The sequence below is a fragment of the Pogoniulus pusillus genome, unplaced genomic scaffold (assembly GCF_015220805.1).
Source record: "Pogoniulus pusillus isolate bPogPus1 unplaced genomic scaffold, bPogPus1.pri scaffold_78_arrow_ctg1, whole genome shotgun sequence".
Classification (NCBI taxonomy): Eukaryota; Metazoa; Chordata; class Aves; order Piciformes; family Lybiidae; genus Pogoniulus; species Pogoniulus pusillus.
In genome coordinates, this window is record NW_026974723.1 from 223,102 (window position 1) to 249,104 (window position 26,003).

The 26,003-nt window shown below is 47.2% G+C and overlaps 1 protein-coding gene across 1 annotated transcript; it reads left to right on the plus strand.

Moving 5' to 3' along the window:
• The first annotated feature begins 5,795 nt into the window (after positions 1 to 5,795).
• On the plus strand, positions 5,796 to 20,548 carry LOC135174561 (uncharacterized). The gene is given in 3 exon segments (XM_064141882.1): positions 5,796 to 5,802; positions 19,181 to 19,262; positions 19,264 to 20,548. Coding segments are annotated over 3 exon segments (1,374 nt in total).
• Positions 20,549 to 26,003: the final 5,455 nt, after the last annotated feature.

Below are 26,003 nucleotides of genomic sequence, written 5' to 3' on the forward strand. Positions count from 1 at the left end.
TAGCCCCATTGAAGAACCATAGAAATGCCGGTTAGAAAAAGCACTCCTTCTGCTTATAGGCCCAATCAGGAATGGCCTAGCCTGGAATCCCCTGCACCATTCTGCAGCTTTCCAGCTCCCTCACACACTGGCAAAAGAAACTTTCTCCTAGCTGCTTTCCTTTGAAGCAGAAACACGTTTACATCCTAGCCCCATTGAAGAACCATAGAAATGCCGTTTAGAAAAAGCACTCCTTCTGCTTATAGACCCAGTCAGGCATGTGTAGGAATAGGGGAATGGCCTGTTAGCAGGGAACAGCTCCCCAAGACGAAACAAAACACAGTACAGACCTTGGGCATGTAATGTGTGGGTCAGACAGACCTCAGAAGAGTAAGATAAGTAAGATCCTGCGGTCAGGACTGCTGAGATAGTTGCATAGCAACTTATATCAAGGAGCAGAGAAGAAAGTAGAAACAGCGTCTTCGGCCTGAGCAGAGTATCAGCCAATCATATAGTAGTTACTAACTTTTACTGTAATTCTATCCAATCAGTGAGTAACATGCTAGCCCTTCTGATACAATATATACCTGCCTATTTTTCTAATAAAGTGGATTTTTGGCTTGCATCAAGCCGTTGCCCCGTCCCTTCATTGCGGCAAATGGTGACTCCCGATGTGATATCGGTGCTTATCGTCCGGGATATGAGGACGACCGGCCGCAAGCCTCTGGGAACTGAAAGCTGCTGAAAGGAAGCAGATCGCGGGCCCGCACTTCATCACCTCCTCGAGATTGGTAGGTGAGCTCAGAGGAACTTAAACATGGGGAATCAAACCTCATATGAAGAAAGGGACGTTTATAAGCTCATGAAAGATTTTGTATATGAACATAAGAAAGACGTATCTGGTTATGAGCTGGAATTACTTATGAGATGGGTCAAGGATAAATTCCCTGACACTACAGAAATTACGGTTTTTGAGTCGGAACTATGGGACAATGTAGGGGTCTGTTTATGGGATCTTTCTACAAATGGTGATTTAGAAGCACAGCGCTTGCTTGCACCGTGGCGAAAGGTGTTTGAGGCTGTTAAAGAACAGGAGGGGAAGTCGGGGAGAGCATTTAATCCCTTAGATTTAAAGAAGAAGGGAATGCAGACGAATGCTCCGATTCAACCCTCTGCCCCTCCCTTGCCTTTTGATGCTAACGACTTGCCTACTCTATCGGCGCCTAAGCCGCGAGTGCGATTTAAGCCCGCTGTGGGAACTTCGCAATCAACATCATTTAGCGAAGATCATTTTGAGTTAGATCCCTTTGATCCCGAAAAGGAACCAGACCCGTATCTACCGGATGGTCATGATCCCCGTGTCGTGTGGGCAGCAATTAAACAACGAGCTTTAGACGAAGGGGATGCCGACATGGCAGGGCGTATTACGATTCCGCCCCGACCTGCCACAGTACCAGCCCGCATCGTCGCAGCACCGGTGATCTATCCAGGACGTGGCGGCAACCCCCAGTGGGAAGCTCTCAGCTTTTCAGTTACCAAAGAGCTGCGCCGTGTTGCCGCTGATAATGGACTGGGTTCACATTATTTCGCGGGACTGTTTGAGTCTGTTTGTGAAAGTTACGTTTTAACACCTTATGATTTGAAGACAATAGCCAAATTGCTTTTAAATTCTTCTCAATACATGCTTTGGGAGTCGGGATGGCGTCAGAGTTTAGAAACTGTTTTACAAAGGTTTGCAGCGGGGAATAATCCAGCCCTGCAAGCCTTAACTATGGATCATCTGATGGGCATGGGGCCGTTAGCCGATCCCGTTGCCCAGGGTTAGAGATTGTCCGAGAGAAGCTCTGGATGCCACTAAGGAGGCTGCTAAGCGAGCGCTCCTTAAGATTCCAGACACCCGTAAACCCCAAAAGGCTTTCACGACTATCATGCAAGGACCAAAGGAGTCGTTTATGGATTTCGTAGCAAGATTGCAGGAAGCTCTTGGAAAGCAGGTTGAAAACGAGGAAGCTAGAGAGATTTTACTTCAACAATTAGCAATTGAAAATGCCGATGTGGACTGTAAGAAGTTGCTGAAATCGTTACCGAATCCAAAACCCTCCCTGGTTGAGATGATGGAAGCTTGTAATCGCTTCGGGACGTCCGATTTTAAATGCGAGACTATGGCGGCTGCTTTTGCCGCTGTGAACACGGGGGGAGGGCGACTGTTTGTTTTGGCTGCGGGAAGCCAGGTCGCATTAGGAAGAACTGTTACGCTCAAAAGGGGCAAGTGAATAAGCCTGTATCAATATGCCCCCGGTGCCAGAAAGGTCGCCATTATGCAACTCAGTGCCACTCTAAATACGATAAACAAGGGAAGCCGCTTCAGGGAAACTGGCGGAAGAGCGCGGATCGGCGCCGCGCTCCGACACAAATGATGCAGCCGGCATACCAGATCTCCGAACGCCAGTCTGCGGCTTGCAACGAGCCACAACAGGCAGTGCAGGACTGGACTTGGAAACCAAATACGCAGTGTCCTTACTCGATTCTTCAGTTCACTTATTAGACACGAACTTTCAGGGACCTTTGCCAAAAAATACAACGGCTTTGATTTTGGGAAGATCGTCAACTACCCTGACTGGTCTTTTTGTATTACCAGGAGTTATTGATAGTGATGCAAAGGAAGTGAAAATCATGGTTTGGACACCACTCCCTCCCTGTACGATTGCAAAAAATAGCCGTATAGCTCAGTTGCTTTTACTTCCTAGGGATCCATTTAATCCTCAAACAGTGAAGAAACGTGAAGGAGCTTTCGGTTCAACAGGACTTCCAGAGGTCTATTGGACTCAGTCGGTGTCTAATGAAAGACCTATACAAAAATGCATAATGAAAAAAGCAGACCAGCAGGTTGTTTTAAATGGCATTATTGATACTGGTGCTGATGTTACTGTTATTTCTTTGGCCAAATGGCCCCCGGTATGGCCACTGGCAAAAATCTTACAGCCACTGGCAGGAATAGGGGGTGTGAGGAAAAGTCAGCAGAGTGTGGAATTTATACAGATTGTTGGGCCTGAGGGAAGGATTGCCACTGTTAAACCTTTTGTGTTGCCGGTACCTATGGTCCTGTGGGGGAGAGATGTCCTGTCGCAATGGGGTCTCACATTGGAAACACATTTTTAGAGAGGGCTGCTGATGGGTGCGATACCCCAAAATTATCTTGGAAAATACAAATTCCTATATGGGTAGATCAGTGGCCCCTCCCTGAGGAAAAACTTCGCGCCTTGGAACAGTTAGTACAGGAGCAGCTAGAGCAAGGGCACCTTCTTTTAGTCCCTGGAATACTCCTGTTTTTGTGATTCAAAAAAGGTCTGGCAAATGGCATTTGCTTCACGATTTAAGAAAAATTAATGATGCTATGGAATCCATGGGAGCATTGCAACCAGGGCTCCCCTCTCCCACAATGATTCCTAAAAATTGGGCTTTAACCGTCATAGATTTGAAAGATTGCTTTTTTAGCATTCCTCTTCACCCTGAAGATGCTCCTCGGTTTGCCTTTTCCATCCCAAGTGTTAATATGAGAGCACCTCTAAAGCGTTATCAATGGACTGTATTACCACAGGGAATGAAAAATAGCCCCACAATTTGTCAATGGTATGTGGCTAAAGCATTGTCTCCAGTACGTGAGCAATTTCCTCAGGTGTTGCTGTATCACTACATGGATGATTTGCTTATTGCTGCCAAAGATCCATTTGACATGGAACGGGCGGTACAGGAGGTTTGTGCAGCCATTGAAAAAGCCTGTCTTTGTATCTCTAAAGAAAAGATACAGAGATTTGAACCTTGGCAATACCTGGGATGGAAAATAAGAGCTCAAACAATAACACCTCAGAAGGTTCAGCTGCAAACTCAAGTGAGCAATTTGCATGACATTCAAAAACTACTAGGTTCTATAAATTGGCTACGGCCTCTTCTGGGTATTTCTAATTCTGATTTGGTCCCACTATTTGAACTCCTAAAAGGTGACATTAATTTGTCTGCCCCCCGTTCTTTGACTCCAGAAGCAAAGAAAGCCATTCAAAACATTTGTGAAGCCATACAATCACGACAGGCTCATCGTTGGGACCCTGACCTGCCACTGTTTCTGATAATTTTGTGGGATGATGTTAAACCTTTGGGTCTCATCTTTCAATGGGATTTGAGCCTGAAAGATCCATTGCTACTTCTTGAGTGGGTCTTTTTACCCCATCAGCCTTCAAAAACTATTTATTCCCAGCCAGAAATGTTTGCTCATATTATCATGAAAGCTAGGAATAGGGTAGTTACCCTAACGGGCAAACAATTTTCAGTCATTTACACCCCACTTACAGATGTTTATTTTATCTGGCTGATGCAGAATTCCTTACCATTTCAAGTGGCAGTCCAGGGGTATGTGGGTCAGTTTTCAAATCACCCACCACCCCACAAATTGTTTCATTTATCTTTTGCTCTGGCAGAGGAACCTAAGAGAAGCCTTCAACCACTGGATGCGATTACCTTTTTTACAGATGGGTCAGGAACATCACAAAAGTCAGCAATAGTTTGGTGGGATGTTAATATGCAAGGTTGGAATTCAGAAGTTTCTTTATGTCCAGGTTCCCCTCAAATAGTGGAACTAGCAGCAGTAACACGTGTGTTTCAATTACATCATGATAAGCCTTTCAATTTAGTCACTGATTCTGCCTATGTGGCAGGGATTGTTATACGTGCTGAAGCTGCTGCACTTAAAGATGTTTCCAATCCCCACCTTTTTGATTTGCTGCAGAAATTGATTTTTCTTTTAAATAACAGACAACATTCATTTTTCATTATGCACATTAGATCTCATATTGACCTCCCAGGATTTCTTGCAGAAGGGAATCGCCAAGCAGATTTACTAACTTTACCAGTTTTGACTTTACCTGATCGGATGGCTCAGGCCAAGCTCAGTCATATGTTTTTCCATCAAAATGCAAAAGGCTTAAGAAGGCAATTTGAATTGTCTGCTCAACAAGCAGCAGATATCATTGCATCCTGTCCAGATTGCCAACGTACTATTGTACCTACAGGTAGCGAAGGTGTTAACCCTCGTGGATTAAACAGCTTAGAAATCTGGCAATCAGATGTGACCCATGTTCCAGATTTTGGATTGTTTAAATATGTACATTCTTCTATTGATACCTTTTCTGGAGCATTATATGCCTCCTGTCACAAAGGAGAAAAAGCAAAGGATGCAAAAAAGCATTTTCTTAGAGCCTTTGCCATGTTAGGAGTGCCTCGAGCTATTAAAACTGATAATGGCCCTGCCTATATTTCTCAATTCTTGCAAAGCTTTTTTTCAGAATGGGGAATTCGGCATGTCACTGGGATTCCACGCTCCCCTACAGGGCAATCTATCATTGAGAGAGCACATCAGACTTTGAAATCTCTTTTGCAGAAACAAAAAGGGGGAGGAGGGATTTCAGTGACACCTGAAGAAAGATTACAAAAGGCTCTTTATGTTTACAACTTTTTGAATTGCACAAGGACAGATGATATTCCACCAATAGTGCGGCATTTTGCAAATAATCACCTTTTTGAGCTTCAGGAAAAGCCACCAGTTTTAATTCGTGATTTAGAATCAGGTAAAGTCAAAGGTCCTTATCCTTTAATAACATGGGGAAAAGGATATGCTTGCGTTTCCACAGAGTCAGGTCCTAGATGGATACCAGCAAAATATGTTCGTCCTTACAAGGGATCGATTCAAGAAGATCAGACGGACAAGGACAAAGTAACAGCTTTGACTCTAGGATGAAAGTTGCAGTTATTGTGATCTTGGGAATATGGGAGGTTGGATTAGTTGTTAGTTTACTTTAGCTAATGTCACTGAATTAGAATTGCTTTGTTTAGTTATGGTTACTTTTTAGAATTTCTTTTTGTAAAATCTTTTGTGGGATGGGGACTAATTGGATTTATTTGTAGTGTGTAAAAATGCTTTGTTATGTATTGCTTATAATATTCTTGCTACTTATATTGCTGCTATGTATTTTGTTGTGTATTTAACGAATGATTGGTTGTGCTACTGTTAGGTTCTCCTTTGTATAACAAAAAGGGGGAGATGTAGGAATAGGGGAATGGCCTGTTAGCAGGGAACAGCTCCCCAAGACGAAACAAAACACAGTACAGACCTTGGGCATGTAATGTGTGGGTCAGACAGACCTCAGAAGAGTAAGATAAGTAAGATCCTGCGGTCAGGACTGCTGAGATAGTTGCATAGCAACTTATATCAAGGAGCAGAGAAGAAAGTAGAAACAGCGTCTTCGGCCTGAGCAGAGTATCAGCCAATCATATAGTAGTTACTAACTTTTACTGTAATTCTATCCAATCAGTGAGTAACATGCTAGCCCTTCTGATACAATATATACCTGCCTATTTTTCTAATAAAGTGGATTTTTGGCTTGCATCAAGCCGTTGCCCCGTCCCTTCATTGCGGCAGGCATGACCTAGCCTGGAATCCCCTGCACCATTCTGCAGCTTTCCAGTTCCCTCACACACTGGCAAAAGAAACTTTCTCCTAGCTGCTTTCCTTTGAAGCAGAAACACGTTTACATCCTAGCCCCATTGAAGAACCATAGAAATTCACTTTACAAAAAGCACTCCTTCTGCTTATACACCCAGTCAGGAATGACCTAGCCTGGAATCCCCTGCACCATTCTGCAGCTTCCCAGCTGCGTCACACACTGGCAAAAGAAACTTCCCTCTAGCTGCTTTCCTTTGAAGCAGAAACACGTTTACATCCTAGCCCCATTGAAGAAGCAGAGAAATTCGGTTTACGAAAAGCACTCCCTCTGCTTATAGACCCAGCCAGGAATGGCCTAGCCTGGAATCCCCTGCGCCACTCTGCAGCTTTCCAGCTCCCTCACTCACTGGCAAAAGAAACTTTCTCCTAGCTGCTTTCCTTTGAAGCAGAAACACGATTACATCCTAGCCCCATTGAAGAACCATAGAAATGCCGGTTAGAGAAATCATTCCTTCTGCTTATAGACCCAGTAAGGAGTGGCCTAGCCTGGAATCCCCTGCACCATTCTGCAGCATTCCAGCAGCGTCACACACTGGCAAAAGAAACTTTCTCCTAGCTGCTTTCCTTTGAAGCAGAAACACGTTTACATCCTAGCCCCTTTGAAGAACCATAGAAATTCGCGTTACAAAAAGCACTCCTTCTGCTTTTAGACCCAGTCTGGAATGGCCTAGCCTGGAATCCCCTGCACCATTCTGCAGCTTTCCAGCTCCCTCACACACTGGCAAAAGAAACTTTCTCCTAGCTGCTTTACTTTGAAGCAGAGACACGTTTACATCCTAGCCCCATTGAAGAACCATAGAAATGCCATTTTGAAAAAGCACTCCTTCTGATTATTAACCCAGACAGGAATGGCCTAGCCTGGAATCCCCTGCACCATTCTGCAGCTTTCCAGGTCCCTCACACACTGGCAAAAGAAACTTTCTCCTAGCTGCTTTCCTTTGAAGCAGAAACACGTTTACATCCTAGCCCCATTGAAGAACCATTGAAATGCCGGTTAGAAAAAGCACTCCTTCTGCTTATAGACCCAGTCAGGAATGGCCTAGCCTGGAATCCCCTGCACCATTTTACAGCTTTCCAGCTCCCTCACACACTGGCAAAACAAACTTTCTCCTAGCTGCTTTCCTTTGAAGCAGAAACACGTTTACATCCTTGCCCCATTGAAGAAACATAGAAATGCCGGTTAGAAAAAGCATTCCTGCCGCATATAGACCCAATCAGGAACGGCCTAGCCTGGAATCCCCTGCACCATTCTGCAGATTTCCAGCTCCCTCACACACTGGCAAAAGAAACTTTCTCCTAGCTGCTTTCCTTTGAAGCAGAAACACGTTTACATCCTAGCCCCATTGAAGAACCATAGAAATTCGGTTTACAAAAAGCACTCCTTCTGCTTATAGACCCTGCCAGGAATGGCCTAGCCTGGAATCCCCTGCACCATTCTGCAGCTTTCCAGCTCCCTCACACACTGGCAAAAGAAACTTTCTCCTAGCTGCTTTCCTTTGAAGCAGAAACACGTTTACATCCTAGCCCCATTGAAGAACCATAGAAATTCGGTTTACAAAAAGCACTCCTTCTGCTTATACACCCAGTCAGGAATGACCTAGCCTGGAATCCCCTGCACCATTCTGCAGCTTTCCAGCTGCGTCACACACTGGCAAAAGAAACTTCCCTCTAGGTACTTTCCTTTGAAGCAGAAGCACGTTTACATCCTAGCCTCTTTGAAGAAACATAGAAATGCCGGTTAGAAAAAGCATTCCTTCTGCTTATAGACCCAGTCAAGAATGGCCTAGCCTGGAATCCCCTGCACCATTCTGCAGCTTTCCAGCTCCCTCACACACTGGCAAAAGAAACTTTCTCCTAGCTGCTTTCCTTTGAAGCAGAAACACATTTACATCCTAGCCCCATTGAAGAACCATAGAAATGCCGGTTAGAAAAAGCACTCCTTCTGCTTATAGACACAGTCAGGCATGAGCTAGCCTGGAATCCCCTGCACCATTCTGCAGCTTTCCAGTTCCCTCACACACTGGCAAAAGAAACTTTCTCCTAGCTGCTTTCCTTTGAAGCAGAAACACGTTTACATCCTAGCACCATTGAAGAACCATTGAAATTCGCTTTACAAAAAGCACTCCTACTGCTTATAGACCCAGTCAGGAATGGCCTAGCCTGGAATCCTCTGCACCATTCTGCAGCTTTCCAGCTGCGTCACACACTGGCAAAAGAAACTTTCTCCTAGCTGCTTTCCTTTGAAGCAGAAACACGTTTACATCCTAGCCCCATTGAAGAACCATAGAAATGGTCTATCTGGACTTCAGCAAGGCCTTTGACACTGTCCCCCACAGCAAACTGCTGGCTAAGCTGTCAGCCCGCGGCTTGGATGGTAACACTCTGTGCTGGGGTAGGAACTGGCTGGAGGGCCGGACCCAGAGAGTGGTGGTGAATGGTGCCACATCCAGCTGGCGGCCAGTCACTAGTGGTGTCCCTCAGGGATCAGTGCTGGGCCCCATCCTCTTTAACATCTTCATAGATGATCTGGATGAGGGCATCGAGTCAGTCATCAGCAAGTTTGCAGATGACACTAAGCTGGGGGCAGATGTGACTGAGCTGGAGGGCAGAAGGGCTCTGCAGCGGGACCTTGACCGCCTGCACAGATGGGCAGAGGCCAATGGGATGGGGTTCAATAGCTCAAAGTGCAGGGTGCTGCACTTTGGCCACAACAACCCCATGCAGAGATACAGGCTGGGGTCGGAGTGGCTGGAGAGCAGCCAGACAGAGAGGGATCTGGGGGTACTGATTGATACCCGCCTGAACATGAGCCAGCAGTGTGCCCAGGTGGCCAAGAGAGCCAGTGGCATCCTGGCCTGTATCAGGAGTGGTGTGGTCAGCAGGAGCAGGGAGGTCATTCTGCCCCTGTACTCTGCACTGGTCAGACCACACCTCGAGTACTGCGTTCAGTTCTGGGCCCCCCAGTTTAGGAAGGACATTGAGATGCTTGAGCGTGTCCAGAGAAGGGCGACGAGGCTGGTGAGAGGCCTCGAGCACAAGCCCTACGAGGAGAGGCTTAGGGAGCTGGGGTTGTTTAGCCTGGAGAAGAGGAGGCTCAGGGGTGACCTTATTGCTGTCTACAACTACCTGAGGGGTGGTTGTGGCCAGGAGGAGGTTGCTCTCTTCTCTCAGGTGGCCAGCTCCAGAACAAGAGGACACAGCCTCAGGCTGCACCAGGGGAAATTTCGGCTCGAGGTGAGGAGAAAGTTCTTCACTGAGAGAGTCATTAGGCACTGGAATGGGCTGCCTGGGGAGGTGGTGGAGTCGTCGTCCCTGGGGCAGTTCAAGGCAAGGTTGGATGTGGCACTTGGTGCCATGGTCTAGCCTTGGGCACTGTGGTAAAGGGTTGGACTTGATGATCTGTGAGGTCTCTCCCAACCTTGGTGATACTGTGATACTGTGATACTGTGAAATGCCGTTTAGAAAAAGCACTCCTTCTGCTTATAGACCCAGTCAGGCATGACCTAGCCTGGAATCCCCTGCACCATTCTGCAGCTTTCCAGTTCCCTCACACACTGGCAAAAGAAACTTTCTCCTAGCTGCTTTCCTTTGAAGCAGAAACACGTTTACATCCTAGCACCATTGAAGAACCATAGAAATTCGCTTTACAAAAAGCACTCCTTCTGCTTATAGACTCAGCCAGGAATGGCCTAGCCTGGAATCCCCTGCACCATTCTGCAGCTTTCCAGCTCCCTCACACACTGGCAAAAGAAACTTTCTCCTAGCTGCTTTCCTTTGAAGCAGAAACACGTTTACATCCAAGCCCCATTGAGGAACCATAGAAATGCCCTTTAGAAAAAGCACTCCTTCTGCTTATAGACCCAGTCAGGAATGGCCTAGCCTGGAATCCCCTGCACCATTCTGCAGCTTTCCAGCCCCCTCACACACTGGCAAAAGAAACTTTCTCCTAGCTGCTTTCCTTTGAAGCAGAAACACGTTTACATCCTAGCCCCATTGAAGAACCAGAGAAATTCGATTTATAAAAAAGCAGTCCTTCTGCTTATAGACCCAGTCAGGAATGGCCTAGCCTGGAATCCCCTGCACCATTCTGCAGCTTTCCAGCTCCTTCACACACTGGCAAAAGAATCTTTCTCCTAGCTGCTTTCCTTGGAAGCAGAAACACGTTTACATCCTAGCCCCATTGAAGAACCATAGAAATTCGGTTTAGAAAAAGCCCTCCTTCTGCTTATAGACCCAGTCAGGAATGGCCTAGCCTGGAATCCCCTGCACCATTCTGCAGCTTTCCAGCTCCCTCACACACTGGCAAAAGAAACTTCCCTCTAGCTGCTTTCCTTTGAAGCAGAAACACGTTTACATCCTAGCCCCTTTGAAGAACCATAGAAATGCCGTTTAGAAAAAGCAGTCCTTCTGCTTATAGACCCAGTGAGGCATGACCTAGCCTGGAATCCTCTGCACCATTCTGCAGCTTTCCAGTTCCCTCACACACTGGCAAAAGAAACTTTCTCCTAGCTGCTTTCCTTTGAAGCAGAAACACGTTTACATCCTAGCACCATTGAAGAACCATAGAAATTCGCTTTACAAAAAGCACTCCTTCTGCTTATACACCCAGTCAGGAATCACCTAGCCTGGAATCCCCTGCACCATTCTGCAGCTTTCCAGCTACGTCAGATACTGGCAAAAGAAACTTCCCTCTAGCTGCTTTCCTTTGAAGCAGAAACACGATTACATCCTAGCCCCATTGAAGAAACATAGAAATGCCGGTTAGAAAAAGCATTCCTTCTGCTTATAGACCCAGTCAGGAATGGCCTAGCCTGGAATCCCCTGCACCATTCTGCAGCTTTCCAGATCCCTCACACACGGCAAAAGAAACTTTCTCCTAGCTGCTTCCCTTTGAAGCAGAAACACGTTTACATCCTAGCCCCATTGAAGAAACATAGAAATTCGGTTTACAAAAAGCATTCTTTCTGCTTATAGACCCAGCCAGGAATGGCCTAGCCTGAAATCCCCTGCACCATTCTGCAGCTTTCCAGCTCCCTCACACACTGGCAAAAGAAACTTTCTCCTAGCTACTTTCCTTTGAAGCAGAAACACGTTTACATCCTAGCCCCATTGAAGAAACATAGAAATGCCCTTTAGAAAAATCACTCCTTCTGCTTATAGACCCAGTCAGGAATGGCCTAGCCTGGAATCCCCTGCACCATTCTGCAGCTTTCCAGCTCCCTCACACACTGGCAAAAGAAACTTTCTCCTAACTGCTTTCCTTTGAAGCAGAAACACGTTTACATCCTAGCCCCATTGAAGAACCATAGAAATGCCCTTTAGAAAATCACTCCTTCTGCTTATAGACCCAGCCAGGAATTGCCTAGCCTGGAATCCCCTGCACCATTCTGCAGCTTCCCATCTGCGTCACACACTGGCAAAAGAAACTTTCTCCTAGCTGCTTTCCTTTGAAGCAGAAACACGTTTACATCCTAGCCCCATTGAAGAAGCAGAGAAATTCGGTTTACGAAAAGAACTCATTCTGCTTATAGGCCCAGCCAGGAATGGCCTAGCCTGGAATCCCCGGCACCATTCGGCAGCTTTCCAGCTCCCTCACACAGTGGCAAAAGAAACTTTCTCCTAGCTGCTTTCCTTTGAAGCAGAAACACGTTTACATCCCAGCCCCATTGAAGAACCATAGAAATGCCGTTTTGAAAAAGCACTCCTTCTGCTTATAGACCCAGTCAGGAATGGCCTAGAATGGAATCCCCTGCACCATTCTGCAGCATTCCAGCAGCGTCACACAGTGGCAAAAGAAACTTTCTCCTACCTGCTTTCCTTTGAAGCAGAAACACATTTACATCCTAGCCGCTTTGAAGAACAATAGAAATTCGAGTTACAAAAAGCACTCCTTCTGCTTATAGACCCAGTCTGGAATGGCCTAGCCTGGAATCCCCTGCACCATTCGGCAGCTTTCCAGCTCCCTCACACACTGGCAAAAGAAACTTTCTCCTAGCTGCTTTCCTTTGAAGCAGAGACACGTTTACATCCTAGCCCCATTGAAGAACCATAGAAATGCCGGTTAGAAAAAGCAGTCCTTCTGATTATTAACCCAGACAGGAATGGCCTAGCCTGGAATCCCCTGCACCATTCTGCAGCTTTCCAGCTCCCTCACACACTGGCAAAAGAAACTTTCTCCTAGCTGCTTTCCTTTGAAGCAGAAACACGTTTACATCCTAGCCCCATTGAAGAACCATTGAAATGCCGGTTAGAAAAAGCACTCCTTCTGCTTATACACCCAGTCAGGAATGGCCTAGAATGGAATCCCCTGCACCATTTTACAGCTTTCCAGCTCCCTCACACACTGGCAAAAGAAACTTTCTCCTAGCTGCTTTCCTTTGAAGCAGAAACACGTTTACATCCTAGCCCCATTGAAGAACCAGAGAAATGCCGGTTAGAAAAAGCACTCCTTCTGCTTATAGACCCAGCCAGGCATGACCTAGCCTGGAATCCCCTGCACCATTTTACAGCTTTCCAGCTCCCTCACACACTGGCAAAAGAAACTTTCTCCGAGCTGCTTTCCTTTGAAGCAGAAACACGTTTACATCCTAGCACCATTGAAGAACCATAGAAATTCACTTTACAAAAAGCACTCCTTCTGCTTATACACCCAGTCAGGAATGACCTAGCCTGGAATCCCCTGTACCATTCTGCAGCTTTCCAGCTGCGTCACACACTGGCAAAAGAAACTTCCCTCTAGCTGCTTTCCTTTGAAGCAGAAACACGTTTACATCCTAGCCCCTTTGAAGAAACATAGAAATGCCGGTTAGAAAAAGCATTCCTTCTGCTAATAGGCCCAGCCAGGAATGGCCAAGCCTGGAATCCCCTGCACCATTTTACAGCTTTCCAGCTCCCTCACTCACTGGCAAAAGAAACTTTCTCCGAGCTGCTTTCCTTTGAAGCAGAAACACGTTTACATCCTAGCCCCATTGAAGAAACATAGAAATGCCGGTTAGAAAAAGCATTCCTGCCGCATAAAGACCCAATCAGGAACGGCCTAGCCTGGAATCCCCTGCACCATTCTGCAGCTTTCCAGCTCCCTCACACACTGGCAAAAGAAACTTTCTCCTAGCTGCTTTCCTTTGAAGCAGAAACACATTTACATCCTAGCGCCATTGAAGAACCATAGAAATTCGGTTTACAAAAAGCACTCCTTCTGCTTATAGACCCAGCCAGGAATGGCCTAGCCTGGAATTCAAAGCACCATTTTACAGCTTTCCAGCTCCCTCACACACTGGCAAAAGAAACTTTCTCCTAGCTGCTTTCCTTTGAAGCAGAAACAAGTTTACATCCTAGCCCCATTACAGAACCATAGAAATGCCATTCAGAAAAAGCACTACTTCTCCTTATAGACCCAGTCAGGCATGACGTAGCCTGGAATCCCCTACACCATTCTGCAGCTTTCCAGCTGCGTCACACACTGGCAAAAGAAACTTTCTCCTAGCTGCTTTCCTTTGAAGCAGAAACACGTTTACATCCTAGCACCATTGAAGAACCATAGAAATTCGCTTTACAAAAAGCACTCCTACTGCTTATACACCCACTCAGGAATGACCTAGCCTGGAATCCCCTGCACCATTCTGCAGCTTCCCAGCTACGTCAGATACTGGCAAAATAAACTTCCCTCTAGCTGCTTTCCTTTGAAGCAGAAACACGTTTACATCCTAGCCCCATTGAAGAAACATAGAAATGCCGGTTAGAGAAATCATTCCTTCTGCTTATAGACCCAGTCAGGAGTGGCCTGGCCTGGAATCCCCTGCACCATTCTGCAGCATTCCAGCAGCGTCACACACTGGCAAAAGAAACTTTCTCCTAGCTGCTTTCCTTTGAAGCAGAAACACTTTTACATCCTAGCCCCTTTGAAGAACCATAGAAATTCGCGTTACAAAAAGCACTCCTTCTGCTTATAGACCCAGTCAGGAGTGGCCTAGCCTGGAATCCCCTGCACCATTCTGCAGCTTTCCAGCTCCCTCACACACTGGCAAAAGAAACTTTCTCCTAGCTGCTTTCCTTTGAAGCAGAGACACGTTTACCCCCTAGCCCCATTGAAGAACCATAGAAATGCCATTTTGAAAAAGCACTCCTTCTGATTATTAACCCAGACAGGAAGGGCCTAGTCTGGAATCCCCTGCACCATTCTGCAGCTTTCCAGCTCCCTCACACACTGGCAAAAGAAACTTTCTCCTAGCTGCTTTCCTTTGAAGCAGAAACACGTCTACATCCTAGCCCCATTGAAGAACCATTGAAATGCCGGTTAGAAAAAGCACTCCTTCTGCTTATAGACCCAGTCAGGAATGGCCTAGAATGGAATCCCGTGCACCATTTTACAGCTTTCCAGCTCCCTCACACACTGGCAAAAGAAACTTTCTCCTAGCTGCTTTCCTTTGAAGCAGAAACACGTTTACATCCTTGCCCCAGTGAAGAAACATAGAACTGCCGGTTAGAAAAACCATTCCTGCCGCATATAGACCCAATCAGGAATGGCCTAGCCTGGAATCCCCTGCACCATTCTGCAGCTTTCCAGCTCCCTCACACACTGGCAAAAGAAACTTTCTCCTAGCTGCTTTCCTTTGAAGCAGATACACGTTTACATCCTAGCCCCATTGATGAACAATAGAAATTCGGTTTACAAAAAGCACTCCTTCTGCTTATAGACCCAGCCAGGAATGGCCTAGCCTGGAATCCCCTGCACCATTCTGCAGCTTTCCAGCTCCCTCACACACTGGCAAAAGAAACTTTCTCCTAGCTGCTTTCCTTTGAAGCAGAAACACGTTTACATCCTAGCCCCATTGAAGAACCATAGAAATGCCGGTTAGAAAAAGCACTCCTTCCGCTTATAGACCCAGTCAGGCATGACCTAGCCTGGAATCCCCAGCACCATTCTGCAGCTTTCCAGCTGTGTCACACACTGGCAAAAGAAACTTTGTCCTAGCTGCTTTCCTTTGAAGCAGAAGCACGTTTACATCCTAGCCCCTTTGAAGAAACATAGAAATGCCGGTTAGAAAAAGCATTCCTTCTATATATAGACCCAGCCAGGAATGGCCTAGCCTGGAATCCCCTACACCATTCTGCAGCTTTCCAGCTCCCTCACACACAGGCAAAAGAAACTTTCTCCTAGCTGCTTTCCTTTGAAGCAGAATCACATTTACATCCTAGCCCCATTGAAGAATCATAGAAATTCGGTTTACAAAAAGCAATCCTTCTGCTTATAGACCCAGCCAGGAATGGCCTAGCCTGGAATTCAAAGCACCATTTTACAGCTTTCCAGCTCCCTCACACACTGGCAAAAGAAACTTTCTCCTAGCTGCTTTCCTTTGAAGCAGAAACACATTTACATCCTAGCCCCATTGAAGAACCATAGAAATGCCCTTTAGAAAAAGCACTCCTTCTGCTTATATACCCAGCCTGGAATGGCCTAGCCTGGAAACCCCTGCACCATTTTACATCTTTCCAGCTCCCTCACACACTGGCAAAAGAAACTTTCTCCTAGCTGCTTTCCTTTGAAGCAGAAACACGTTTACATCCTAGCCCCACTGCAGAAACATAGTAATACCGGTTAGAAAAAGCATTCCTTCTGCATATAGACCCAGTCAGGAATGGCCTAGCCTGGAATCCCCTGCACCATTCTGCAGCTTTCCAGCTCCCTCACACACTGGCAATAGAATCTTTCTCCTAGCTGCTTTCCTTTGAAGCAGAAACACGTTTACATCCTAGCCCCATTGAAGAACCAGAGAAATTCGATTTAAAAAAAGCACTCCTTCTGCTTATAGACCCAGTCAGGAATGGCCTAGCCTGGAATCCCCAGCACCATTCTGCAGCTTTCCAGCTGCGTAACACAGTGGCAAAAGAAACTTTCTCCTACCTGCTTTCCTTTGAAGCAGAAACACGTTTACATCCTAGACCCATTGAAGAACCATAGAAATTCGGTTTACAAATAGCAATCCTTCTGCTTATAGACCCAGCCAGGAATGGCCTAGCCTGGAATTCAAAGCACCATTTAACAGCTTTCCAGCTCCCTCACACACTGGCAAAAGAAACTTTCTCCCAGCTGCTTTCCTTTGAAGCAGGAACACGTTTACATCCTAGCCCCATTGAAGAACCATAGAAATGCCCTTTAGAAAAAGCACTCCTTCTGCTTATAGACCCAGTCTGGAATGGCCTGGCCTGGAATCCCCTGCACCATTCTGCAGCTTTCCAGATCCGTCACACACTGGCAAAAGAAACTTTCTCCTAGCTGCTTTCCTTTGAAGCAGAAACACATTTACATCCCAGCCCCATTGAAGAACCATAGAAATACCGGTTAGAAAAAGCAATCCTTCTGCGTGTAGACCCAGCCAGGAATGGCCTAGCCTGGAATCCCCTGCACCATTCTGGAGCTTTCCAGCTCCCTCACACACTGGCAAAAGAAACTTTCTCCTAGCTGCTTTCCTTTGAAGCAGAAACACGTTTACATCCTAGCCCCATTGAAGAACCATAGAAATGCCGGTTAGAAAAAGCATTCCTTCTGTGTGTAGACCCAGCCAGGAATGGCCTAGCCTGGAATCCCCTGCACCATTCTGGAGCTTTCCAGCTCCCTCACACACTGGCAAAAGAAACTTTCTCCTAGCTGCTTTCCTTTGAAGCAGAAACACGTTTACATCCTAGCCCCATTGAAGAACCATAGAAATGCCGGTTAGAAAAAGCATTCCTTCTGTGTGTAGGCCCAGCCAGGAATGGCCTAGCCTGGAATCCCCTGCACCATTCCGCAGGTTTTCAGCTGCGTCACACACTGGCAAAAGAAACTTTCTCCTAGCTGCATTCCTTTGAAGCAGAAACACGTTTACATCCTAGCCCCATTGAAGAACCATAGAAATGCCGGTTAGAAAAAGCACTCCTTCTGCTTATAGACCCAGTCATTAATGGCCTAGCCAGGAATCCCCTTGTGAGAGTCTGATCCTCTCTCTTGTTAATCAACAAAGATAAAGATTGAATTGTCCCTCCTTAATCTTATTACTTCTGGGACTCAGACTTGGTGCTTGGCCCAAAAGCTCAGAGATGCAAATCAACAGACAATACCTTTGAAACTCCTAGACCTCACCCTGGCTGGACTGCCCAGGAAGCCTCCACCTTATCTCAGCTGCCCCCAAGGGCTGTGTATGCAGGGTGTGGACAGGTGTAGCCGAGAGAGGGCGGAGGCCCTCCCCCCGGTGACGCCGGACCCCTGCGAATGTATGAGAATACACAGGAAGATGCCCTGGGGGGGCTGCAGCTGGACACTGAGCAGAAAACTGTATAAAAAGGCAGGAGAAAGGCCTGCCAAAGTGTGTCATCCCCACCAGACCAAGGGTGGTATCCCCACCAGTGGTATTCCCACCGCACCACCAGTGGCATTCCCAGCGGACCACCATTCCCACCGGACCAAGAGTGGCACCTCCATCAGACCACCAGTGACATCTCCACCGGACCACCGAGGGCAGACCATCACCAGACCACCACAGCTGCACACCGCCTGAAGAACCTCTGACAAACTCCGCAGAAGATCATCCCTGGGCCACGCACCCGTCTCTCTCTCTCCCCTTCATCGGCGGCTGAGGGTAATATGATCACAGCCTTTTCCCCTTCCCTGCTCCTTCTTTTCTTCTCCATCGATCTCTTTATCTTTCTCTCTCCCCCTTCTCCCCTCTCTCCCTCTGTTCTGATCTTTCTCTCTCCCCCTTCTCCCTTCTCTCCCTCCGTTTTGCCCAACCTTATCCTTTAATAAACAGTTTCATGGTGATATCTGGTCTCGTTTGCACCTTAATTTCACAACACGGAATCCATAAGAACTGGTCTAGCTCCTCTGGACAGAGATACTGTTAATCTCTGCTCCTCCGGACCTTGACATTTTTTGGCGTCACGGACAGGATTCTGTGTAGTGAAAGTATCATCGGAAACTGTTGCATTTCTGAGAACCCCAAAGTGTGCACGAGTGTGTCTGAGATGTACTCTGAGAGCAAAATAAATGCTTGTGGAGCAGAGTGTGGGGATTTTTCAAATGTCTAAATGTGTCTGCGTTCCCGGGAAAGAATATTTTAGGGTACAAGTGTTGATTTTATAGTGTGACCTTCCCGAGAATTCTTAGTACCCCGCGGTAAATAGGAAATATTGTGTAAAGTGTGTCCTCTTGGGGAGAGGTACCTCCACAAGAAGTCTAGTAATATTGTGTAAAGTGTGTCCTGGGGGAAAGAATTTCCCCCGAGAAGCCTCTCTGTTGGTAAAGTGTGTCCTCTCGGGGTGACTGTGGCTGTCCTCTCCGAGAAGCTAGATCTCTGCGTTCCCGGGAAAGAATATTTTAGGGTACAAGTGTTGATTTTATAGTGTGGCCTTCCCGAGAATTCTTAGTACCCTGCGGTAAATAGCATTGTGTAAACTGTGTCCTGGGGGAAAGAATTTCCCCCCCGAGAAGTCTAGTGAACCCAAACGGAACAGCTTCTCTGTTGGTAAAGTGTGTCCTCTCGGGGTGACTGTGGCTGTCCTCTCCGAGAAGCTAGATCTTGGTGTGATCTCCCTGCAGGAGCTTTCTTTGAGCGGTTTTTGTAGGGAAGGTTTTGAGGTATAAGGTGTTTGTGTTGTTGTGACCTCCCCGTGGAGCTTTTACCTTAAAGGCAATGGCCACGGTGGAGAGGCTTTTCTGTCTGTTGGAAGCTCACGGTGCCCGCCCGTCCGTGGAAGGGCTGGGCCTGTGAGAACTGGAGTAACTGTCAGAGTGTGACGGATCGGATTGTGGCCCTGCAGAAGGAGGCACGGGCCAAGTCGGGAAAGGGCAAAGCCTTCATCTGTGCAGTTTTGGGTGCCTGTTTGGCTGCTTCAATAGATGAAAAGCAAAGCCAAAACGGACGAGAGAACAAACTCATTTCCTCCTTGCAGGAGCTGGTAGATTCCCTGCAAGGGCATATAGTAACTTTAAAGGACGAAGTGGCAGATCTTAAGGATAGATTAAAAACAGAACAGAAGTGGCAAAGGTGGTTTTTGAAGGAGGAAGAGTTAAAGCAGACAGAGCCTGCCTCCATATACCCCCAGGCAGAACTGGCAGCAGCAGAGGAAGCTGCTGCTCACATGTGTCCTCTCATTAAAACTGAAATGCTGTATGAGGATGGCACCCCTGCCATCACAACCAAAGAGATACCCTTTTCTTCCACTGAGCTGGCCAAACTGCGTAAAGAGTTTACACGTTCGGATGGAGAGTCTGAGGTGGAATATGTATGGCGTGTCTCTAGAACTGGAGGTGATCAAATTAGGTTGACAGAGGCTGAAGCCACCGGCTATTGGGGTGCTAACGTGTTCCTAACTACGGGAAATAGGAGTGGTCCCTGGAGCCTTACTCAGCGAGCAGCTTTCTGGGCTGGGGGCTTTGATTCAAAGGAGAGAGGAGAGCCTCTAGTTCTGAGGGGAGGCATGAATCAGATCATGGGAAATGTGCAGAAGGCAGCTTGTTTGCAAATGGTCTATGACCGAGAACTGAAACATCATTTTGAATCGCCCCTTTCTCTCTTGGTGGACCCAAAGCGAATGACTCCTTTGGTCAGGGGACTTCCTGACTCCCTTAAGATGAAAGGCATTCAGCTTCAAAAGGAGATAGCTGACACCCCACTTACCTCCCGAATACAAGCTGCTCTGAGGGAGAACTTAACACCCGGGAGGAACCAGCCTGATTGCAGACAATGGACGTGGGAAGAGGTGGCGAGAGAGCTATTAGATTATGCCAGGCAGTATGGGGTGCCTGAGGAAGTTCATAAGCCTGAGCCTAGAGGCTTGAGGCATGTGAAAATTAATCACCCACTGCCAAGTGCAGATCCCCAGAGCCAGATGCTTCGAATCCCCAAACGACACTCGACTGGGGGAAGAGAGCACCCGAACACTAGACAGTATTGGTGGGAGCTTGGCCGAAAGAAAGGTATCCCAAAAGAAGTGATTGATGGGTTATCTTCAGTGCAGTTGGAAATCGTTGTAAAAAACTAGCCAGAAACCCGAGCCCACTGCACCCCCCTTGATAGACTTATCTGATGTGGGGAAAGGCGTGCCCCCTTCTCATCCTCAGAGGAGCTGAGAGCTTCACCCCTCTGTGGTGAGTGGGGGAGGTGAAGCCTAGAGATCTGTGAGCTCACCAATCAATTGCAAATTGTACAGGGTCTGGGAGGTGGATTTGGTTTGTGCCTAGCTTGGCTTCAAGCTGAAACAATCAAAGGCACTTACCGGCCCATTCAAAGCAATTAGCTTCACCTGGGCAGGCTCAGGGAGCCTCTCTTTGGGTGGAGGTGCCTTGCACTGATACCTTATCAGTATCTGAGGGAGTTGACTAAAGATTCCTTGAGATATTGTCAGAAGGATTTGTTTTGTTGCCATACTAATGACTTCTCAAGTTTTGCAGGCTATAAGTTCTCCCCGCAGCATCACTACAACAGAGGACTGCCGACTGCCCTTTCCTCACAGCCTGGCAGTGTCACCAGATTCACGGGGAAGCTTTACCTAAGCTTCAATGGACTCCCAACTGAAGGACTGACGGCATGGGGGGATATGGAATTAATGTATTCTGTTCTGTTTTGTTAAATGACACAGCATTATTCTTTTGCCTGATGCACAGGGAAGGTTTACATAAGCTTCAATGGACTCCCACCTGAAGGATTGATGGGGTGGGGGGATATGGAATTAATGTATTCTGTCCTGGTTTGTTAAGCAATTCAGCATTGTTCTTTTGTCTAAAATATGTCTTTGGTGTATTGTCTTAGTGAGAAATCATTTGGGTGCTTGGTATTGTAGTATGAAGGGTCGCGCACATCCTGAGGGGAGATGGAACAATGTCCTTTTCCCTAACACATTGGCAGGGACAAATTCTATAAAAAGTTACCACCTAATTGGACTGGGGTATGCTATATTTGACTGATTCACCCACTGTTTTTCTTACTCCCAGGTGGAGAAGGAAAGGGTCTGGGAATCAAAGTATATGATAATTTGGGAAGAAAGAGAAGGTCCATCTCCACTCATTTGGCACAAGGTAGTGGTCAAAAGTGGGGAAAAAGGTGACTGGACCTCCCCAACAGACTTTTAAATACTATGGTCCTGCTACCTGGAACCCCTGTGAATGGTTCTTGATTATCTGTTAGCAGAAGAAGGAGGGGTTTGTGGAAAATTAAATGATTCCAACTGTTGTCTACAGATTGATGACAATGGGAAAGTAGTGAGACAAATATCTTCTGGGATTCGAAAATTAGCTCATGTACCTGTCCAGACCTGGGAAGGATGGAATATGGACTGGCTCTCCTGGCTTCCAGGGGGACCTTAGGTTAAACAGATGTTGTTTTATTTGTTATGTGTTTTGGCATTGTTACTTTTCTTGCCATGTATCATTCCCTGTTTTATACAACTGATTCAACATGTAGTATCCAATATGCAATTTGTATCCACTGATGGTGTGAGACACGTTCGGGCCATTACCCGATCAAAACCCATGTCTATTGTGAAAATTGTATAAAACTTCCCCATTTTTTCCCTAAACCTTTCCTTTTAATTTCTCCCCCCCCCCCCCCCCCCCCCCATCCTTTTTCCCTCTTTTATCTTTGTTGACGGGGTGATGTGAGAGTCTGATCCTCTCTCTTGTTAATCAACAAAGATAAAGATTGCATTGTCCCTCCTTAATCTTGTTACTTCTGGGACTCAGACTCGGTGCTTGGCCCAAAAGCTCAGAGATGCAAATCAACAGACAATACCTTTGAAACTCCTAGACCTCACCCTGGCTGGACTGCCCAGGAAGCCTCCACCTTATCTCAGCTGCCCCCAAGGGCTGTGTATGCAGGGTGTGGACAGGTGTAGCCGAGAGAGGGCGGAGGCCCTCCCCCCGGTGACGCCGGACCCCTGCGAATGTGTGAGAATACACAGGAAGATGCCCTGGGGGGGCTGCAGCTGGACACTGAGCAGAAAACTGTATAAAAAGGCAGGAGAAAGGCCTGCCAAAGTGTGTCATCCCCACCAGACCAAGGGTGGTATCCCCACCAGTGGTATTCCCACCGCACCACCAGTGGCATTCCCAGCGGACCACCATTCCCACCGGACCAAGAGTGGCACCTCCATCGGACCACCAGTGACATCTCCACCGGACCACCGAGGGCAGACCATCACCAGACCACCACAGCTGCACACCGCCTGAAGAACCTCTGACAAACTCCGCAGAAGATCATCCCTGGGCCACGCACCCGTCTCTCTCTCTCCCCTTCATCGGCGGCTGAGGGTAATATGATCACAGCCTTTTCCCCTTCCCTGCTCCTTCTTTTCTTCTCCATCGATCTCTTTATCTTTCTCTCTCCCCCTTCTCCCCTCTCTCCCTCTGTTCTGATCTTTCTCTCTCTCCCTTCTCCCTTCTCTCCCTCCGTTTTGCCCAACCTTATCCTTTAATAAACAGTTTCATGGTGATATCTGGTCTCGTTTGCACCTTAATTTCACAACACGGAATCCATAAGAACTGGTCTAGCTCCTCTGGACAGAGATACTGTTAATCTCTGCTCCTCCGGACCTTGACACCCCTGCACCATTCTGCAGCTTTCCAGCTCCCTCACACACTGGCAAAAGAAACTTTCTCCTAGCTGCTTTCCTTTGAAGCAGAAACACATTTACATCCTAGCCGCATTGAAGAACCATAGAAATGCCGGTTAGAAAAAGCACTACTTCTGCGTGTAGACCCAGCCAGGAATGGCCTAGCCTGGAATCCCCTGCACCATTCTGCAGGTTTCCAGCTCCCTCACACACTGGCAAAAGAAACTTTCTCCTAGCTGCTTTCCTTTGAAGCAGAAACACGTTTACATCCTAGCCCCATTGAAGAAACATAGAAATGCCGGTTAGAAAAAGCATTACTTCTGTGTGTAGACCCAGCCAGGAATGGCCTAGCCTGGAATCCCCTGCACCATTCTGCAGCTTTCCAGCTCCCTCACACACTGGCAAAAGAAACTTTCTCCTAGCCGCTTTCCTTTGAAGCAGAAATACGTTTACATCCTAGCCCCACTGCAGAAACATATAAATGCCGGTTAGAAAAAGCATTCCTTCTGCATATAGACCCAGTCAGAAATGGCCTAGCCTGGAATCCCCTGCACCATTCTGCAGATTTCCAGCTCCCTCACACACTGGCAAAAGAAACTTTCTCCTAGCTGCTTTCCTTTGAAGTAGAAACACGTTTACATCCTAGCCCCATTGAAGAACCATAGAAATGCCGGTAAGAAAAAGCACTACTTCTGCTTATAGACCCAGCCAGGAATGGCCTAGCCTGGAATCCCCTGCACCATTCTGCAGCTTTCCAGCTCCCTCACACACTGGCAAAAGAAACTTTCTCCTAGCTGCTTTCCTTTGAAGCAGAAACACGTTTACATCCTAGCCCCATTGAAGAACCATAGAAATGACGGTTAGAAAAAGCATTACTTCAGTGTGTAGACCCAGCCAGGAATGGCCTAGCCTGGAATCCCCTGCACCATTCTGCAGCTTTCCAGCTCCCTCACACACTGGCAAAAGAAACTTTCTCCTAGCTGCTTTCCTTTGAAGCAGAAACACGTTTACATCCTAGCCCCACTGAAGAACCATAGAAATGCCGGTTAGAAAAAGCACTCCTTCTGCGTGTAGACCGAGCCAGGAATGGCCTAGCCTGGAATCCCCTGCAGCATTCTGCAGCTTTCCTTCTCCCTCACACACTGGCAAAAGAAACTTTCTCCTAGCTGCTTTCCTTTGAAGTAGAAACACGTTTACATCCTAGCCCCATTGAAGAACCATAGAAATGCCGGTAAGAAAAAGCACTACTTCTGCTTATAGACCCAGCCAGGAATGGCCTAGCCTGGAATCCCCTGCACCATTCTGCAGCTTTCCAGCTGCGTCATGCACTGGCAAAAGAAACTTTCTCCTAGCTGCTTTCCTTTGAAGCAGAAACACGTTTACATCCTAGCCCCATTGAAGAACCATAGAAATGCCGGTTAGAAAAAGAATTACTTCTGTGTGTAGACCCAGCCAGGAATGGCCTAGCCTGGAATCCCCTGCACCATTCTGCAGCTTTCCAGCTCCCTCACACACTGGCAAAAGAAACTTTCTCCTAGCTGCTTTCCTTTGAAGCAGAAACACGTTTACCTCCTAACCCCACTGAAGAACCATAGAAATGCCGGTTAGAAAAAGCACTCCATCTGCGTCTATACCCAGCCAGGAATGACCTAGCCTGGAATCCACTGCACCATTCTGCAGCTTTCCAGCTGCGTCACACACTGGCAAAAGAAACTTTCTCCTAGCTGCTTTCCTTTGAAGCAGAAACACGTTTACATCCTAGCCCCATTGAAGAACCATAGAAATGCCGGTTAGAAAAAGCATTACTTCAGTGTGTAGACCCAGCCAGGAATGGCCTAGCCTGGAATCCCCTGCACCATTCTGCAGCTTTCCAGCTCCCTCACACACTGGCAAAAGAAACTTTCTCCTAGCTGCTTTCCTTTGAAGCAGAAACACGTTTACATCCCAGCCCCATTGAAGAACCATAGAAATGCCGGTTAGATAAAGCACTACTTCTGCTTACATACCCAGCCAGGAATGGCCTAGCCTGGAATCCCCTGCACCATTCTGCAGCTTTCCAGCTCCCTCACACACTGGCAAAAGAAACTTTCTCCTAGCTGCTTTCCTTTGAAGCAGAAACACGTTTACATCCTAGCCCCACTGAAGAACCATAGAAATGCCGGTTAGAAAAAGCATTACTTCTGTGTGTAGACCCAGCCAGGAATGGCCTAGCCTGGAATCCCCTGCACCATTCTGCAGCTTTCCAGCTCCCTCACACACTGGCAAAAGAAACTTTCTCCTAGCTGCTTTCCTTTGAAGCAGAAACACGTTTACATCCTAGCCCCACTGAAGAACCATTGAAATGCCGGTTAGAAAAAGCATTACTTCTGTGTGTAGACCCAGCCAGGAATGGCCTAGCCTGCAATCCCCTGCACCATTCTGCAGCTTTCCAGCTCCCTCACACACTGGCAAAAGAAACTTTCTCCTAGCTGCTTTCCTTTGAAGCAGAAACACGTTTACCTCCTAGCCCCATTGAAGAACCATAGAAATGCCGGTTAGAAAAAGCACTCCTTCTGCGTGTAGACCCAGCCAGGAATGGCCTAGCCTGGAATCCCCTGCAGCATTCTGCAGCTTTCCTTCTCCCTCACACACTGGCAAAAGAAACTTTCTCCTAGCTGCTTTCCTTTGAAGCAGAAACACGTTTACATCCTAGCCCCATTGAAGAACCATAGAAATGCCGGTTAGAAAAAGCATTACTTCTGTGTGTAGACCCAGCCAGGAATGGCCTAGCCTGGAATCCCCTGCACCATTCTGCAGCTTTCCAGCTCCCTCACACACTGGCAAAAGCAACTTTCTCCTAGCTGCTTTCCTTTGAAGCAGAAACACGTTTACCTCCTAGCCCCATTGAAGA